The 21409-nt window shown below is 31.6% G+C and overlaps 1 protein-coding gene across 1 annotated transcript in view; it reads right to left on the reverse strand.

Moving 5' to 3' along the window:
• Positions 1-21190, reverse strand: part of LOC127723191 (gamma-tubulin complex component 5-like) — a 32893-nt gene extending 11703 nt beyond the window's left edge. Inside the window, exons 1-15 of the mRNA XM_052229715.1 lie at positions 21062-21190; positions 19087-19193; positions 15976-16087; positions 14861-14960; positions 13477-13556; positions 11599-11888; positions 10635-10724; positions 7558-7651; positions 6659-6881; positions 5944-6146; positions 5213-5328; positions 4157-4290; positions 3287-3418; positions 2286-2541; positions 346-508 (exon numbers count right to left, since the gene is read on the reverse strand). Of these exons, the coding sequence (XP_052085675.1) occupies positions 346-508; positions 2286-2541; positions 3287-3418; positions 4157-4290; positions 5213-5328; positions 5944-6146; positions 6659-6881; positions 7558-7651; positions 10635-10724; positions 11599-11888; positions 13477-13556; positions 14861-14960; positions 15976-16087; positions 19087-19193; positions 21062-21130 (2169 nt within the window). The 5' untranslated portion in view covers positions 21131-21190. The remainder of the gene's footprint in view (positions 1-345; positions 509-2285; positions 2542-3286; positions 3419-4156; positions 4291-5212; positions 5329-5943; positions 6147-6658; positions 6882-7557; positions 7652-10634; positions 10725-11598; positions 11889-13476; positions 13557-14860; positions 14961-15975; positions 16088-19086; positions 19194-21061) is intronic.
• Between the last annotated feature and the right edge of the window lie 219 nt (positions 21191-21409).

Genomic DNA, 21409 nt, shown 5'->3' on the forward strand with positions numbered 1-21409 from the left:
TTCACAACTTCATGTCCTATAGATGAATATTTGCAAACTGTTTCCAAGGAGGTATGGATTATATTTATAAACTGATATAAGTAAAAATTGCAAGTAGAAGAATCTGTGTATGCAATTTTTCTTTTCTTTCCACAATGGTTTTATGTCTCTTTTTTCAATGGAATCATGACAGAAAATAGCTATCCGCACATGAAAAATCAAAAGCAAAGAAACAGTTCTTTTATTGCTATTCTCCACCATACTTTTTGATTGCGCCCCCCCCCCTTAATATATACCTTTTACTTTTTTATTCTTACAAAACATTGCATATATTTTAAGGCAATTTATAAACCAATATAGCATTACCCTCATTGTAGCCAGATATTCCATAAGATGATATTCTTCTTTCAAAATCTGCACAAGTTTAGAACAGACATGTACATATTTCTGTTTGATGTGTGGATATAAACATTTCTGAAGTAACTGATCTATTGGCTGTAATCCATCTCTTACCAAAGAGACTGTTAACCTGAAAAAATAAATCTAATTCTCATTTCAATTGGCTAACATCATCAATTTCAGGGCATTCATTTCATGAATGATGGTCTGAAAGTCTGTGTGTAAGAGCAGACGTCATGTGACTGATTTTAAATATATTTCAGTTGCATTAGAATTAAGATAAAAGCATTGAGTCTGAAGATTGAGGGGCATCAGTTTTTTATTTGATTGATGCGAATATCTGATTACTTGCTCTGCTAAGATGTTGCCAGTAACCTCAATCTGTGACCATCAAATCAACAATTGACACAAGCAATACTTCAAATACAATACTATTATCTTATAAATCTGTAGTACAAAGATTTGTATCACCTGTAATCATATCAAGATAGTCACATTGGAATATAATTTATATTGACTTTCATCTTTAATTTACTGTAAATTCAAAAATTATTGCGATGTTTTTATTATTGCCAAAAATGCGACAGGGTTATAATCGCAATAATTTAAACTCGCATTTTGAAATTTTTTATATGAATTAAACAGGATTTTTTTTTATCAATATTGCAAAATTAAAATCGCATTTTAGTCTAAAATGACAAAATCGCAATAATAAATGCACGCAATAATTTCTGAATTTACAGTATATGGCATCAGAAGATTTAGTTGAGTAGAACATTATTAATCATGTTAATAGTCCAGAACCAACCAAATGCTCCATTTGCATATGAAGAACAGGCCTACTCCTGGAACAATTAAAACAAAAAACCCAGCTTTTGTTTAAATGAAGAAATTTGAATGGCTGAAGAAACAAGTGAAACTGCAAGCTACTGCTCAATGATGATACCCCCAGCCCAAATACTTGACGGTAAACAAGAAGTTGAGTGATGAATCTAAATACGCATAACATGGTATAGCTGACTTATATAAACACTGAAACCAAATTTCAGAAATTCTTGTAATGTAGTTCCTGTGAAAAATTTACGAAAATTTTCAACTTGGATGTCATGTGTAAAATGAGATAAGTGTTCGGTAAACAGGGGGTATAATAAAAGTATACCCCCCTTTTTTAAAGCCGGGATATAAATATGTATGGCAACTTTATAAATATGAAATCTTGATATTTAACAGACTAGTGTTTCAACAATAGTATGTTCTCTTATAGATTTATACATTTTGATTTTTTAATTGAAAGGTCCAAAAAGGGCCTAACCATACCCAACTTTTCAAAAGATTTGGTCGATGAGGTACTTTCATACTTTTGAAACCAATAGTGCAACCTACTGTGTATTATGCTTATCATATCCTAAATATAAGTGTTTAACTAATGCCACCCTTAAAAAGTTCTTTGTTTGATGTTGCCTACCTATGCCTTGTAGGGTTGGGTAGGTAGGTAGGAATTTTATTTTTTTGGCAAACAACATAAGTTACATGTTTTTAACAAGAAAATGACGTTTAGAGCTGGTAAAAATCTTTAAAAAGAAAATTGAATTTGTGTCATAATTTTTCGGGTAGGTAAGCAACATCAAACAATCTAAATTCTATTTTCGGTCTAACCAATATACTGTAAATTCAGAAATTATTGCGTGCATTTATTATTGCGTTTTTGTCATTTTAGACTAAAATGCGATTTTAATTTTTGCGATATTGAGAAAAATTCTGTTTAATTCATATAAAAAAATTCAAAATGCGAGTTTAAATTATTGCGATTATAACCCTGTCGCATTTTTCGCAATAATAAAAACATCGCAATAATTTCTGAATTTACAGTATGCTTATAATATATTAAATATAAGTGTATAACTAACCAATCATTATAAGATGTATCTAACAAAGAACTTCTCTCCAGATTGTTAACACAGGCTGAAAATATGGTCTCAAAATTTATTCTTAACAATGGATCATAGATGCCTTTGATTTTCATCTGCTGCTCTATGTGGGGTGAAAACAGAGAATATGAATGAGTTGTCTTTTCCTGCTGGAACTCTTTTGTACTGCTTTTTGTACCTAACATATCTTGGAGTGAGTCCAGGAACATTGTATACAATGGAGTGGCTTTGTAGGCTGAAATAGAATAATAAAAGTAAATGGAAGCTAAAACCATGAAGATGGAAATGTGGTTGTGGAATTGTCATAGTTTTAAGTTCTGCACTAAGAAAATTGTTTTATATGAATATGTATAGTAATTTGCCGCTGCAAGTTAAGCAGCCATCCATCATCATCATCGTTATTATCATTAGACAATTAAAGGAAAGTGCTATCTGGAGGTTAAACCTCGTTTTTTACTTTTTGAACCATTTGATAGGCAAGGAGCAGTAACCCTAACAATAATCTTTATTTTATGCCAATTTATAAATACTTGTACTAGTTTTTTCTATTTCATACTTGGTAGGTAATCATGTCATTAGTCAGTTATTCAGACTCGGACTTCTCTTAAACTGAGTTTTACTGTGTGCACTGTTGTGCGTTTGTTTTTTCTACATTGGCTAGAGGTAGAGGTATAGGGGGAGGGTTGAGATCTCAATTTGGAGTTTAGTATGACGTCCATTATCACTGAACTAGTATACATATTTGTTTAGGGGCCAGCGGAAGGACACATCTGGGTGCGGGAGTTTCTCGCTGCATTGAAGACCCATTGGTGGCCTTCGGCTGTTGTCTGCTCTATGGTCGGATTGTTGTCTCTTTGACACATTCCCCATTTCCATTCTCAATTTTATACAAACTGCCTGCTATTCAAATCTTGTGTTCCTATCTTTTCTCATCAATTGTTATGTATATGACTCTACTATATATAGATACATGTACTAACTGATGTCCCCTTTATGGCCAACAACTTCTGCTAATTTTCCTAAATCCTGTAGGAGTTCCATTGATTTTCCAGCTAAAATAATCTCTACCAAGACAGGTTGTAAAAATTGTGGTGCCCAGTGGCTAAAGAATTCTGTAAATAAAAAAAGGAATGTATTCTGTTCACTATGCATAGACATTTATTTTAATGTTGTGTTTAAGTGATTTTTCAAGCCTTGAATAAAAGAATCAAGATATGGAAGTTAATACTTAGAAAGCCTTAAAAAAATAACAGCTAGCAGGATTGATTGATCGATTGGTGTTTAATGCCACTTTCAGCACTATTGTGCTATGTCATGGCGGTCAGTTTTTATTGGTGGAAGGACCTGGAGCTCAATTAAGATTAGACTTGTGCACACCTGTTTTTGTGGGATTGGAACTCGCAACCTGAGTGTTGACACTCTAGTGATACAGCAGTTGGACTTCTTAGACCACTCGGCCACCGAGGCCTCACAGCTTGCAAGAAGACCATTCTCTATTTAGTATCTAGATAAAATTACTAGGACTTCCTTAGTTATCCAGTTTGATAGAATAAACTTTAATCCCTTTTAGTTCTACAGATAAAAGTAGTAAACTTCTTAGTTGATAGTTCCATGGAAATAAATACTGGTATGTTCTACCATGTTAACCAGTCAGATGGAATTGACTTTATTACATGTTAGATCAATATATACTTACCTGTAAAGGTAGATGTGTCGTCCAATGTGTCTGTCTGATCTTGAGTCTTACTCTATGATGGATCAATATATACTTACCTGAAAAGGTAGATGTGTCGTCCAATGTGTCTGTCTGATCTTGAATCTTACTCTTTGATGGATCAATATATACTTACCTGAAAAGGTAGATGTGTCGTCCAATGTGTCTGTCTGATCCAGAGTCTTGCTCTTTGACGGATCATCTTCAGGAACATGTATGGTAAAAGCTATTTCCCAAAATTTCTCATCCAGGGATTTCACATTTTCATTTCTAAAACAAATCACAAAGATTTACAAGTTAAGCTAATAAAAGTGTCTCAATATGTTTCACCTCAATTCATTGATGTCAGATATTAGATCATTTGAATGATGATTGTAATATATTTTTCTTTTACTTTTACAATATAATGTTTAGAGGTCAAGATAAGCAAAGGGGATTTTTGTTGTTTTATCTAGACACATTTTGCTTCTGTGCCATAATAGGCTATGATTAGAATTGTGAGAACATTAAATGTATCCTTTTGCAGTGTGGCCATTATTTATGTGACTATTCTTTATTGTGAGAATGATGATGATATTAATGAAATATAAAGTTGTAATGGCAGATATATTTGTATCTGTGACACCTAAATCAAGCTTGAGATCACTATTAACAATACACATCGAAACCCATCAAGCTACAGGCTGTCTGGACAATGCTTTATTCATAAGGCCTATTTTCTAAGAGTAATCAGGCAAGGTTGTTGATGGGGTCTGTTGTAATGCCCATATTTTGGCATAATTTCTGTTTTCCTTTTTTGAAGGCTATTCCTACAAAGAGGGAGATTTCCAGCACATTTATTAAAATTTGAACTTTTTTGCAAACCAACCAATTTAATATTCTTTTAAGCTTAAACAATTTCAGGCTTTTCAATATGTTATGTGTCACATTACAGTTACAATTTCCAAATAATACCTTTTTCCAAACTCTGTATAAACCACAAAAAATCTTTTGTAAAATTTTATAGTTTTCTATTTCGTATGGGTTTTTCTTATTGTTGAAGGTTGTATGGTGACCTTTAAGTGCCTACATCCATGTCATTTGTATTCTTGTGAATATTTGTATCATTGGCAATCATACCACATGTACACCTTCTTACTTTTATATAGTAGACTGCAAAAATTACTACTTATACTTTTGTTATGTGATATACCTTCTGACAATAAATTCCAGTCTAGGATCACACAATATACCATTGGTAATCCAATTATCTATTATATCTATGTATGGTTTAGTTGTCTGTATCCACAGAGGCAATAACAGGTCCACCTGTAAAATATTAATTTTAAAATTTTTTTAGATGTTTTTATCATTGTGAAAATTGCAACAGAATAGGTTTTGTAATGATGAAAACATGGATTTTAAATTTTGAAAGCACTATTTGTATGCAACAGCTACTGAAATTGCTATAATTAATATCACAATTTTCAATTTTCTTCAAAATCACAAAAAATGTGAAAGACATGTCTTGCAGACATACGGACAGTTCAAAGTTAACCAGTATACCCCACCCTTTGGAGCAGGAGTATAATAACAAGTCATGTAATCTATTCATAATCATAATCGTGTGTTGGCAGGCACCTAATATTAAAAATATAGGGCAAGAAGGGTTTGCAATAAAAATTTCATACAATTATGCATTAATTTTCCAATTAAAATTGTATGGGGAGAGGTATTGGAGAAAAAAAAACTTACATTTAATTCTGGAATATATCTTAGTGTTTTTAATGGTATTGTTTTTGCAGTATACTTCCATAAGGGTCTTAGGATCTCAGTTTGAAAATAGTTCATCATTTATAATTAAATTATCAAAGACAATATTGGAGTATGTTTGTAAAATGTTCCTCCCTATTTCTTCTTGGATTTCCCCCTATTTCAACTTACAACATCCTTAGAGAATTCTCCCAAAGCATCAAATTCTGTAATGGCTTCATATAAAACACTTATCAGATGAGATGATTTCTGGTAGTTGCTAGGCAACCATTCTGCTTCTTTTATACCCTTGACATACACAGAATACAAGATGTCTAGCTTGTGTAACCATGGTTTCAGTGTGGCATGCAGTGATGATAATGTTACGGTTTCCTCTGAAAAATGATATCACATTATGATATATGGTATATCTTATGTTCCATATGTTACAAACAGTATTTATAGATTAATGACATTTTTGGTTTTAATAGAGACTTTATAAGCAAGTTTATATTGCAGCCTGATACCTATATATCCATTTAAGGACTAATTAACCCTTTGGCCATGCTAGGGAAATATATGTCCGCTGCTGACAAACCCAATAGGGACAGAATATGACAAATAAAGTTTTCCAAACAAACTTTGGAAAAATTACAAACTTTTATTACTTGGAATACTAATTATACTATATTTTCTAGATTTTTTAGATTCAAACATATAATGGTTTAACCTCATAATTACAGATATGACATCAGAAAAGTCAGTTTGAAGAGGTTTTCTAATTTCTTTGCAAGTTATAAAAGATTAATACTGCACACAACACAACATTCATTACAAAAACATCACAATCGAAGGGTTAAACAGGGCCAGAATTTAACATTGTCTTTTGAACAGCTATATAACAAACCTTGTTTTACTATTATCTTTTCTATTCTAGTGATCTCTTTTTTAAATGAATCCAAAAAACCTAAGGCAACAGCACTTTGGAAAGACTGATATGTTTGACTCATTATGTTATCATCACTGTTGGCATGGTAACTACATGATGTCACTTCCTGTTCAAATTTCTCTAGTTTCTGAATGTATCCTCCATATTTTGTTAAATCATAAAGAACGCTGTCTACCATTTTCTGTAGAAGAAAAGCAAAATTTTCATATTAACTTGATGATTTGCTATAGCTTAATACAAGTTTTTCTGTTATATTCAAGGAATTTATACAATGCTAGACCATAACATTGCTGAAACTTACTTGGTTAAAGTGTATTAGTAAAGTTAGCACCAATCCAGAAAGTTTTTTTTGCAGGATATAAAAAAATGTTCAAAGACAATTGTGTGTGTGTGTGTCTGAAGGTGGCCGTTCCAAATCGTGACATACACACCCTTTTAATTTTACAACTATCATGTTTAAAAGCCAAAAGACAAAAGTTAAGAAGCAAAATTATTACAAAAAGAATGGGAGAAAAAAACTATAGGGAACACAATAGAACTGTCCACAACTAACTTCAGTCAACCTCACATAATAGACTAAGTTTTACTTAAATATTTCTAAATTAATTCATTACAAGCTTAACTTATGGTATAAATTGCATTGGTTATTTTGTTGATGAAAAGCCTACAGGAAAATATCTCCAATAACAAACTCATATATTGATTAACAATAGACTACATATTTGTCCATTTTTAAATATGTATAGTATCCAATTTAATACGGTCACAAAAATAACTGACCTGGCATATGATTATTCCATTCACACTTTTAAATTATAAGTCATTGTATAAATGACTCAAATTACTAATTTGTTTACCTCTGTTAAATGTGATAGTACTATGCTATCTCTAATGAGGAACTTTTCTCCAGTGTACACAAATATAAATGAATCTTTTACTCCAAACAACATCCTGGAAAATAAACAACTGCAAAGTAAAGGCTCTCTAAAGGCCAAACACTCGTGAATCTAAATACAAAAACAATGTACAAAAGTGCCTAAACAGAACATTTTTTTCTTATTTTGATATATATACTAAACTCTTCTGTTGTTGTATAAGATTGTAAAGTAACACTTATAAAACTTGTTTATGATTGATTTGGGAAAGAATTGGAATATGCAATACTGGAATGCCTTATATTTTCATTTTGCACTACTAACATTGACGACTTGACTGTACTTCTTCTACAACAGTTTGGTAAACTTTTTGACCAGTTGAACAGAATTTTGAATGAAATGCAATATGTGGAGAGAACACTAATCATGCATTAAATCTGAATTAACAGAACCTAAATCATTCTATGCACATCAGCAATCAAAATGATATTTTTGTCATTTATAAAAAACATGACACAAAACATATGGATAAATTTTAAGGACTTCTCTCTGCCATCAGTATCTTTTCTGTTATAAATATACAACACAATTATATAATATATATGAAAACAACGTTCAAACCTATGATTGCGTTGGATAAAAAACGCAATTTTTATACATGTGCATGCAAAACAAATTTCTTGGTAGAGGGGTCTAAATACAGCACAAACAACATTTTCCAAAAGAACAAAAAAGTGAACTAGAGGCTCTCAAGAGCCTGTGTCGCTCACCTGTATTTACTGATGCTTTGGAAATCATGTAAAATAAGGTTAAATTCATAATTAATAGTATTAGATATTAGATATTATAATGACATCTAAGATAATAACACTAGAGGCTCTCAAGAGCCTGTGTCGCTCACCTGTATTTACTGATGCTTTGGAAATCATGTAAAATAAGGTTAAAATCATAATTAATAGTATTAGATATTAGATATTATAATGATATCTAAGATAATAACAAAAAACTGCAAAATTTTTGTAAAATTACTAACTCAGGGGCAACAACCGAACAACGGGTTATCAGATTCGTTTGAATATTTCAGGGCAGATAAATCTAAATCTGATGAACATTTTTGCCACCTGTCAGATTTGCTCTAAATGCTTTAGTTTCAGAGATATAAACCAAAAACTGCATTTTGCCCCTATGTTCTATTTTTAACCAAGTCGGCCATGATGGTTGGAAGGCGGGGTCATCGGACAAATTTTTTAAACTAGAAACCCTAATAATGATTATGGCCAAGTATGGTTAAATTTGTCTCAGTAGTTTCAAAGAAGAAGATTTTTGTAAAAAATTACAAAAATTTACGAAAAATTGTTAAAAATTGACTATTAAGGGCAATAACTCCTAAAGGGGTCCACTGACAATTTTGGTCATGACAACTTATTTGTAGATCTTACTTTGCTGAACATTATTGCTGTTTACAGTTTATCTCTATCTATAATAATATTCAAGATAATAACCAAAAACTGCAAAATTTCCTTAAAATTACCAATTCAGGGGCAGCAACCCAACAACTGGTTGTCAGATTTGTCTGAAAATTTCAGGGCAGATAGATCTTGACCTGATAATCAGTTTTACCCTATGTCAGATTTACTCTAAATGCTTTGGTTTCAGAGATATAAGCCAAAATCTACATTTTACCCCTATGTTCTATTTTTAGCCATGGCGGCCATCTTGGTTGGTTGGCGGGGTCGTCGGACACATTTTTTAAACTAGATACCCTAATGATGATTGTGGCCAAGTTTGGTTTAATTTGGCCCAGTGGTTTCAGAGGAGAAGATTTTTGTAAAAAGCTAACGACGACGGACGCCAAGTGATGAGAAAAGCTCACTTTGCCCTTCGGGCCAGGTGAGCTAAAAAAACTGTAAAATTTCTGTAAAATTACTAACTCAGGGGCAGCAACCCAACAACAGGTTGTCGGATTCGTCTGAAAATTTCAGGGCAGATAAATCTAAATCTGATGAACATTTTTGCCACCTATCAGATTTGCTCTAAATACTTTAGTTTCAGAGATATAAACCAAAAACTGCATTTTACCCCTATGTTCTATTTTTAACCAAGTCTGCCATGATGGTTGGAAGGCGGGGTCATCGGACAAATTTTTTAAACTAGATACCCTAATAATGATTATAGCAAAGTATGGTTAAATTTGTCTCAGTAGTTTCAGAGAAGAAGATTTTTGTAAAAGATTACAAAAATTTACGAAAAATTGACTATAAAGGGCAATAACTCCTAAAGGGGTCCACTGACAATTTTGGTCATGACGACTTATTTGTAGATCTTACTTTACTGAACATTATTGCTGTTTACAGTTTACCTCTATCTATAATAATATTCAAAGATAATAACCAAAAACTGCAAAATTTCCTTAAAATTACCAATTCAAGGGCAGCAACCCAACAACAGGTTGTAAGATTTGTCTGAAAATTTCAGGGCAGATAGATCTTGACCTGATAATCAGTTTTACCATATGTCAGATTTACTCTAAATGCTTTGGTTTCAGAGATATAAGCCAAAATCTACATTTTACCCCTATGTTCTATTTTTAGCCATCTTGGTTGGTTGGATGGGTCATCGGACACATTTTTTAAACTAGATACCCTAATGATGATTGTGGCCAAGTTTGGTTAAATTTGGCCCAGTGGTTTCAGAGGAGAAGATTTTTGTAAAAAGCTAACGACGACAGACGACGACGGACGACGGACGCCAAGTGATGAGAAAAGCTCACTTGGCCCTTCTGGCCAGGTGAGCTAAAAAGTGTATTTAAACAAAACGCATTTGACTAACAGGTTCAACAACGGATGTTCTTAAACCCTGCTGACTGCCATTGGCGATTGCCAAATAAACGGATCACAAGATGTAACAAAATGGATCTATATTATTAATTTAATACCAAACAGCAAACAATAAACTTGCGGAAAAGACAGTATACCGCAAACATAAGGTGCAAATTTTTTTACACCATATCTGGATTTCAACGATTAATGTCTCTTCTATATACATTTATCAGTGTTTACCATAAGACCTCTCTAATCAGCACGGTTTCTGTGATCAACACATGGCCTGGTTCACCATACAGGGGATTACTAGCTTGTTTGTATGCTTCCCTGTAAGTAAAACAACAGATCACCTTTAAATATATTGGTACAATTTGATGGTGCTGGTTGTGGCCACTATCTAGTAAAAAAAATATATAACTATACAATGCATGAAACTTGTCATTTTAACCCATCAATGGTGGGAGTTGGCATTTGTCACTTCTGGGCATTTGATAGCTTGCTATTCAGTATGGTTTTTTCTCACTGTTGAAGGCTGTATGGTGACCCATAGTCATTTCTTATTTTCATACAGAGTTGGGAAAACTTCTGTCCCTGTGGACCTTTTGAAGTACACATGCCATTTAGTTTCTTATAAGCCAAGAAGTTGATTACTGTGGATTCATTTATTTTCGTTGGTACCAATTTTCGTGGATTGAGGAAAACTTGGTTTTTCGTGGATATTTGATTTCGTGGTTTGTCAAAGTCTGCATACAAACCTATAGAAAATTCGTTATTCGTTGAACATTTAAATTCGTGGTTCACTTCTACCCACGAAATCAACGAAAATTGGTATCCCACGAATAATAATGAATCCACAGTATACAAAACTATGGAAAAATAAGTTAAGTTTTTGTATTCAATATTTTTTTGAAATCAGAGATTGAATTTGAGTGGACAGGAGTGAAATGTCAAATCAACATGAGAATTAGTGTATATATTAAACATTTTTATACTTCTACAAAAATAACATATTAATGACAAGTCAAAAGAAATTAAAGTTGTCCTTTAAATTTCGAAATTAAGGTATGTTTCTTGTGAAACTAATTTCTATTCCCAAGACAACAGCTCTTACAGCAAGATATTCTTTTTGATCATGTTGATCTTAAAATTATCTGTAATCCAATTATCAATTTATGTCATTTCCCATTTCAAGAAAACTAACCAATCACGTGTCAGATTACAGGAGTCATGACCCTCTGACCCCTCCTCAGTACAGCCATGACCACGCCAATACTGTACAACCAAATTTTTCTGTAACCAAGCAAGTCCAGTATCTGATGGCTGTACATCATCTATCTCAAAAAATGTAGTGTTGTCAGCTGCTGCAATAGTTGACAAGGTTACATTTTGTTGAGTCACATGACCTGAAGAATCTCCAGAATCTTGGTCTTTTGTGATCTTTTTGTCTTCTTCATCATCATCTTCTGTTAAAGTTTCTTCTTCAGAATCTGACTGAAAAAAGAAGAGGAATAATACATTGTATCAATTTCAATTTAAAAAGGTATCATTTTCAAGAACTTTCTTCTAAAAAAACGCTTTTGTGTTTTATGTTAGAAGTTATGAACCATTTTTAGGGTATCTGTTTGGCAGTTCTTTCTGTATGCAGTCATGTCTGATTGGTTTTGTGATTACACAGTTGCTCACCACTTGGGTACCGTAATGGACTTCAAGACACACCATTAAGGATGTTTGCTCCTTTGTTTCAAAATAACAAATTTTTTAAATGACTGTTATAAATTGATAGTATATAAAAAATGGAACTTAAAAAGCAGAAAAAAATGAAATGTCAGTATCTTTGTTTTTGAGATACCATCACTTGAAAATTAGGGGGGAAATTATTCTCTCTACATTTTTCATACATTTAACATTGGCACATTTTTCTTTTAAAAACTATGAAACAATTTTTATATAAGGATTTTAAAAGGTTTTCAAAAATGGCCTTTTAAACCATATGTAATATAAACTTTGACACAGAGATATGTCTCACCAGTCAGCATGAAATGCAGAAAAAGACAATCTGATGGACAGCAACATTGCTAATTAATTCAAAGTTGCTGGACCAACTAGTGCGCAGGGCCTCGAAATGGTTGATAAACTGATATGTATTAATAGTAATGCAACTTTATAGAAAATATCATTGATATATCACAAGTATTGTAAATTCAGAAATTATTGCATGCATTTATTATTGAGATTTTTGAAAATTGGACGAAAATAAGAGATTAATTATTGTGATTTAAGAAAATTCTGAAAACAGATATGCATCAAATTCAGAATGCGAGTTCTTATCATTGCGATACTCATCCATTCGCATTAATAAAACCCTCGCAATAATTTCTGAATTTATAGTTGTTCCTTTCAAACTGATTTAAGCAGAAAATGTAACTGAAAATTGCTAATTAATTCAAAGTCACTGGACCATGTCCTAGGGAACAAGGCCTCAAAATAGTTGTCAAACTGATATGTACTGATAGTAATGCGACTTCATACAAAATATCAATGATCTATTACCATTAGATCCTATCACACTAACTTAAGCGGAAAACTTACGATTGAAAATTGCTTATTAATTTAAAGTCACTGGACCATGACTTAAGGGTCAGGGCCTAGAAATAGTCGTCAAACTGATATGTACTGATAGTAATGCAACTTCATAGTAAATATCAGTGATCTATCACAAGTAGTTCCTATCAAACTAACTGAAGCAGAAAACTTAACAATTGTAAACGCCGTTGATGGAAAAGCAATCCCTCGCTTTCTGTCCCAGGCGAGACAAAAATTATAAAAAGAAAAGTATAGCGGGCAAAATTATTATTGGAACTACATGGATAAAACTAGAGGATTCTGAATATCTGACTACGAGTCCAAACTAAGGGTGGCAAACATCCTCAAATGGATTTGCAAATGACTTGTCAAACAAGGTTGAAGGTTTGGAATCCTGTTACTGGTGTTGACCCACGCTTACTTTGGTCAAAAATATTTCTAATTATTTTTTTCATCCTATAAAATCACACTTCATTCACTTCAGCTTTTAACATACCTCCAAGTCATCATACACCTGAAATGGCCTGTATTCACCATCCAGTAGAAATGCTGTCCAATCAAAATCATCCTTCGGTTCTGAACAAAAACAAATGGTTTCATAATTATTGCTTTAAATATATCTTTAGTAATAATTATTACAATTTATCTCCATTTTGCTTTAAAAGTTGCTCTTGTTTTTGAATTTTTGCTAGACATTCGGAATCCTCTGGTTTTAACAATGTAGTGCCATTAAAGATTTTGCCTGCTAACCTCTACTTTTCTTTTCATAATATTATTACATATAGTTTAAAAAGTCATATTTGAAAATCTTATAAAATCCTTGTTATTTTTTCATAGCTTTTGAAAAAAAGAGGTGCCAATGTTAAATGTATGAAAAACCTAGAGAGAATTATTTCCCGCCAAATTTTCAATGGCTTATATCTTGAAAACAAGCAAATGAACCCTTCATTTTTTGCTGCTTTTTTAATTCCTTTATTTGTATACCATCAATTTATAACAGTCTTTTAAAAAGCTTGTTATTTTGAAACAGAGTAGCGAACATCCTTAATATCATACAATATATACATTATCAGGTGAAAAATAAATTAACTACTGATCAACAAAACAACGTATTGCATAGAACTTCAAATAAAACTGAAGTGAATGAGAATGTTTTTTGGATTCTATTTTAACAGCTAATAAAGAATACTATCGATGGTGATATAAAGTTGTTATTGGCTTTGAACTAGCTGTCAGTAACTGCAAGTACTCTCAGATCTGTACTTAGTCTTTTTGTTTTTGGGATGTATAAGTACCCATCCACGTCTACTCTGTGTTTTTGTTAGATGAATTTCTATTTGAATCCATCTGATGAGTTAAGCTTTTTTCAACTGATTTTTATAGTTTGTTCTTATGTTGTACTGTTACACCACTGTCCCAGGTTAGGGAGGGTTGAGCGCTCACTTGTTTAACCCCGCCACATTCTTTATGTGCCTGTCCCAAGTCAGGAGCCTGTAGTTCAGTGGTTGTCATTGGTTCATGTCTGTAATATTTGCTTTTCGTAAATTGTATTGTTATAATTTAGGCCGTTGGATTTCTCAATTGAATTGTTTCATATTTTTCATGTCAGGGCCTTTTATAGCCAACCATACAATATGGGTTTTTCTCATTGTTGAAGGCCGTACAGTTGCCTATAATTGCTTACATTCACTTCATTAGAACTTTGGTGGTTAGTTGTCCTGTTGGCAATCATACCACATCTCCTTATTTTTATACTACTCAGCTAGTGTAACCAGGATGCATCCCAGGGACACACAAGTTTCTGATATGCTTGTCCAAACAGAAAATTGTGCATCTCGATACATGTATGTGCACCAACGAAAACCCTTTAATTGACTTACCTTCTGTTTGTAGAACTAAGCCAGAACCATCATAACTACAATGTGTTGGAGACTCAGCTAGATGCAATAGTAAACTCAGTAGGCCATAGTGGGTATCTGTCTGAAAATTGTCAAATATTTCACAGTATTACTAGATAGACATGTAATTCATTTTATATCTTGCAATGTTTCACTGATGATCATAATAATAATTAATACTAATAATACAAATATAAAATATAATAAGCCAAACTTTATATCTGTCAACCTCTGAAAATAACAATACAGGACAATACCCGCATTGAGGAGCCTCTTGTTCAGTGGGTGTCATTTGTTGGTGTGGTTCATAGGGGTTTCTTGTTTTTTATATAGCTTAGACTTTTGGTTTTCCTGTTTTAATCTGTTTTACACGTCATTTTGGGTCCTTTATAGCTTGCTGTTCAGTGTGAGGCAAGGCTCTGTGTTGAAGGCCCTACTTTGACCTATAATTGTTTACTTTTTATACATTGTGACTTGGATGGAAGGTTGTCTCATTGGCACTCATACCTTATCTTCTTATTTATATCGAGGAATAAAACATCAGGTAATAGTGCGTACAATTTTTTTCAGTTGGAACTGAGCATATGCCTAGTATTTAGAGGATTTTTTTAATTAATATTCCATAACTTATACCCGAGTTTCCTAGAAAAAGGGTGAAAACGTGTCATTTGAGAAATTCTCATGTTATTTGATGACATGGATAGATATCTAAAATCTCGGGTGAGCTAGTAAATTCACTGGTCACACCTGCAAAATAGTGTTAGTTTACAGGTATGAAATTTTTTAATTGTGTTGACAGATCTTTGGCAAAAAAACATATTCTAATTTTGGCACATAATTTATCTCCATCTACCAAGTTTTAAATAATTTTTCCTTTAAAAGACCTTTTTTTACAGTATATGATAAAACGTTATTTTCATGCAACTTTTAATTCACATGTTTTTGTGCTTGAGGCTCATTGTTCATCACGTTTTGAGCAAATTGGTAAAAAAAAGCATTTTCATGAAAGTGTTAAAATTATCTTATTTCAGGACCTTGACTTCACCTCTGAGATCTTTTTAGATTAATAACTACAATAACAATGTTCCCTTTTTTACCTTTCCTTCTTTTTTGCCTTCAAACACTGGAGTTTCTAAAAATTCATCTGTTAATGTCTTAAGTGTGTCTGCTTTCCTTTGTTCAGAATGAATAGTACACTTTTCTATAATACTGAAAAAAATTCAGAAGACATGTTAATTAAAAATTATACCTACAGTCAAGGGTACTACTTGTACAAGTAATTTTTATTTACTTAAGAAGTAAATATTAATATACTTATATAAGTAAATTTGTTGGATACTTATACAAGTGTATTTTATTTACTTGTATTGGTAAATTTTTTTTGTCTTACTTATGTCCCTTAGACATTCAGATTTTTTTACTTATACAAGTAAAAAAGTCATCCTATCTTCTTTTCCTTGAATTTCTTAGGACTTCTTTACTCTAATAGAATTTTTAATTGTCTGTCCTTTGCAGATGTCTTTACTAATCATTTAAGTGTAATTTCATGGACAATGAAAATCTCATTTGTCTGTTATCTTCAGAACATTGCTCATTTACAAGCCCCTAAGGGGCAATTTTTGAAGGTCTTGTGCAAATACTTAAGATCTTTGTGCAATTAGTTTCTTTGTTGAATTAATGAGATGAAACATTGAACTGTAATAAAAAATTATGAGCTAACCTGAGAAAAATTGTTAAAGGCATGTTTTTACATCTCAAAATTTGTAAGAAAATTAAGGGGAGATTATTCAAACATAAGTATATTATTATTTACATCTTCAAGTACTACAAAGATTACTTGTACAAGTAGTACCCCTGACTGACCTACATGCATGTTTGGTAAAAATTACTTTTCATTCAATAATATTGCATATATATACATAAATCATCAGGCTTAGATACAACTTATGCAAGTTCTTCTGAAAAAAAAACTAGAAGATGTAAGTAATATTAACAAATGTAATTCAACTTTAAAGATTCTAATTTCTTTTCAATTTTCGAATTATCTCCCCTTATACTTTTCCAAAAACTCATACAAGTAATTTTTTTATTCATTGAAATTCTTAATTTTTGGAAAGTGAAATCAAACCACATATTTTTTTTCTGTTTTGCTTAATATTTTTCAATAAGAGTTTAAAAAACTTTTATCTCTGATTCTCATGACCTTTAAAAAGAACTCGACTACACACAGATTTTACAAGCACTCTACTACACAGAGATTTTACAAAGCACTCTACTACACACAGACTTTACAAGTACTCTACTACACACAGATTTTACAAGTACTCTACTACACACAGATGTTACATGTAGGTGTCCTCCCAAAAGCATTGACCATTTTTTTTGAAAAAATATTATTTTGCACAGAAAACTAAAATTTAATATGCAGTAGTCTTTTTTTGTTGTTGTTGAAATGGCTACAGTATGCCTGTTATTTCTGTTTTTTTTAAGGAAGAGCATAACAGTTACTGCAAGTATGGATTTAGAATCTTTTCCAAAGGGAGTAAGTATTTTACAACTTAAATTCATTCATTTACCTACAAAGGACAAAAAGTTAAATGAACTGCTATTAAGGATGTACTTAGGTGAAATTAAAAAAATCTAGAATTTAAAATTGTTACTATAAGTCAGAAGAGCATTAGTAAAGGAACAAAATAAGCTAACAATATTGATAGGAAATATTGAGATATTCCATTTTTTAAAATGTCGGGAAAAGGCTGACTCAGACTTTTACCTTATATTTGCATTGGTATTATTTTGGTCTCAAATCGAAAGAAAAGAAATCTAGAATCTGCTTAAATTTTGGTAAATGAGCTATTGAAGTCTTATATGAAACGATAAATGGGTGTTATGGGGCAAAATATTTTACCCTGTGTCGTAGGAAAAAAACCAAGAAATCCTAACATCTGACAAAAATTCCTTAACCTGACCTAAGTACATCCTTAAGTCAATATTTAAAGAAAGATTCGATATCTTTTGTAAGTATGAGAACAAAAAGAGGAAAATGACATGTAACACATTATTTTAAAGGATTGTTGAAGCAATGTGAATCAAGAAGACCTATGATTACTTTGTTATTATTTATTATTTTTATTACAGTTTTTACCTAGATATTATTGTTCATGGCCAAATAATAGAAAGCTTGTATTTCTTTTTGCAAGCTAGCTCAAAGAATTTAACCAAAAAATGCGTAAATTTCTTAATGCGACATGGAAGTTAAGATTACAAATTATAATTGCAAAACAGTTGTAGTCTTGTGCTTGCTATGACTTTATTTGTATTGTTCTCTGTTTACTGCCATTTTTTATTATGTTATTTTGCTATAGCATTATGTTTGCTTCTGCAATAAAATATTCATTCAGTCATTCATTTATTTTACAATAGTTCAAAATGAAAAAAAAATGGAATGTGGTATTTACAAATGAGACATAAATATATAAATAACTTTCAAAGAAAAGTAGTATTAAGTCACCTTCAAGAAGCGATAGCCTTCATTTGTACCAGGAATATTTTATTTTGTAACCATTCAAAATAAAATGTATGTTTAAAGATACTATTAAAAGAGTTTCCTGAATGCAGATCAGTATGGTGGGGTTTATCTTTTGCCATTAACATAGACAACAAGATTGAAGACACTGAACACATTTTGATGGTCCGTAATTGACACGATAGATGATATATTGAGCTGTAGTTCTGTCAATCCACTGTAACATTAAGGTAAATAGAACTTTTTCAATCAGAGCGTGAAAAAAAATGTCAATCCAGTTATCATGGTTATATCTATCTTTATTCAGATGGCGAAATTTAAAGTTGACCTCTATCTGTAGGTCTTTAAACTCCCTTATCATCATGATCATATACTGTAAATCCACAAATTATTGCAAGATTTTTATTTTTGCTAATAATGTGACTGGTTGAGTATCGCAATAATAAGAACTCTCATTCTGATATCAGATACAGATATTCCTTAAATCGCAATATGGTAATTATTCTTGAATTTTTGTCCATTCTTCAAAAATCGCAATAATAAATACACACAATTAGTTTCTGAATTAACAGTACCTAACCATCATAAACCAGATAACAATGTACCTACAAATTCATCTTTAACCAACATATCTAAGGTCTGCCTAGTGACAGTAAAACTTGTTACTTATATATACAATTACCCATTTAATGATTGAGTTACTTTGTGGCTGTCAACACTGAGAAATCTGTGATATTTAATATTAGAATCAGCAAACTGAAAACAGATCTTAAAATTATCTTCTTCCTCCTGAAAAAAAAATGATAACAGATCAAGTCATAATCATGATAATATTTATTATCAACATTTCTATTTTACTTTTTTAAAATTGAGATTTTGTAAATGAAGGAATAGAAACATTATAAACAGATATCTGAAATAGTGCTGACAAACAAACAGTTTCATGAAGTTCATGTTTATCTTATATCAATATGAAATTCCTTATATGAACATGATGAATGGGAATATGTATAGGGACATTTCCTAAAAAACTTTTTCTACAAGATGGACACACTAAGTAAGTTTTTAAATGTGCTACTTCACAAGTAACAGTCCACAGGAAGACACGACACCAAACCCATAATTTTATTCTGGAGCTGAGCCAACCAGTCTTGGCTCTTACTCCTTAATGCTGTGTGAATAGAACTCTAAATTATAAACATATGTATCATTTCTGTTGTCGAGACGGTGTGACAGCAAATAATTAAAATAGCTTTTCAAGATGTCATAATTATTTGAACCAGTTTGTTTGCTGGTTAGTGCAACAAGCAATGGGTACAAGTCAAATCGGAACCTGTAGAAAAAGTCAAATCAGCACCTATTTAAAGTAATTTCGGCATTTTGGAGTTAGTCAGTTTGGAACCAAATATTTTTTTTTTTAGCTTTTCCTTTCCTTTTTATTTGAGGTATTGGGAGAATGGGTTTTTTTGGTTTTTTTTACAAAACATACAATATAATAATTATTGCAGATCTAAGTTAATTGAAAAGATACATTTCCTACATCGTTAAAAAATCAGTGCATGTAATTAAGCAGTTAGAATACACAATAAAAAATAATCAGTTGATTGCTGTTTGAAAGTTTTCTCAATATTTTATTAATTATGTTTGATTGGGTATCGTTTAAAAAAATATGGTATTAATTATAAATAATAACCTGCTTGTTGTTTTGACCATTTTCAGGTAGTTTTTGATGTTTTATAAACATGATATATAAAATAACTTGGATTAAATAATGGAGCCAATACCTAAGCTATTGTTTAATCCACATATGAGGATAAAAACAGATTTTATCATTGTAATTTAAATTGTGTTTTCTGCATTTCCTGTCTACTTGTATAAAATGGATAACGCTGGCACCAATTTTGTTTGTTCATTAGCAATGTTCAGTTGTCATGGTTGTCAGCAAAATGAGTAAATGGAAGTTAATTGATATTATAAGTTCCATTAGGAACAAATATTATGGCATTATTTATAAAAACGTTTCCATTGGAACTTCTGTTATGTGTGACAAATAAATGTTGACACTGTGAGCAAAAATATCTTCAAAAATCTGGAGTTTTTAATATTTTACTTGCAAAACACAATATTAATCATGAGTGCCTGCATAACTACATTGGGTGCTGAATTAAACCGGTGACAATTTGACTACAGTACAGTACATGTAATGATGTATGTATGTAGGTACCGAATTGACTATACTGCGACTTTTTTCACAAAAAATCTTACAATTAAAATTGATCGTAAGTTATACTGAAATGTGTATGACTTACAAGTTTTTTTACTCTTAAGATTTTTTGTGAAAAGAGCCGCAGGTGCAGAAGTGACTAAAATTCACACATTCTGACAAAGCATACTATATTTATTCAAGATATATGTTGTAGTTTGTTTTGAGATAGTTAAAGAGGCTGAAACAGAGTAACGTATTTAGCGTAGAGAATAAATATGGTATTATTTTTAGCAAGACACTGTCAGTGTCAGACATGTCAGTGTCAGAGTGATGAAAATGATTGTTTATCTAAGTCTAAGAGACAGGTCGCTGTGGCCTACAGTACTAATGATCTATTTCATGCTCTGTACACCGTCTTAAGTAGTTTTATCTCAGCTACTTAAAGACATACACTAAATCCTGTAAAAAGTGTGATTAAATTTCTAATATCAGGTTCAAAATTGTTTTTCCACCGCGCCATTCCATAAGGAGTTCTCTGATTTCTTTGTAAAAACCTAACAATTCCGAAAGAGATATAAAAAGAAACACCAAAAAACATGTACAAAGATATAAGACAACAACGTACAAATATGTCAACACAAAATATGCAAAGAAAAGTAGTTTTAATGTAAGATTTATCTCTTTATAAATATTATCTAGTATTGATCGATATTAGTATACATTGGTAAATAATTGAAAATGTACTTAATACAATTTTTGAATGTATAATTCTTTTATTAAATCTTATAGTCTCAGTAAA

Source organism: Mytilus californianus, unplaced genomic scaffold (assembly GCF_021869535.1).
Source record: "Mytilus californianus isolate M0D057914Y unplaced genomic scaffold, xbMytCali1.0.p SCAF_13, whole genome shotgun sequence".
Lineage (NCBI taxonomy): Eukaryota > Metazoa > Mollusca > Bivalvia > Mytilida > Mytilidae > Mytilus > Mytilus californianus.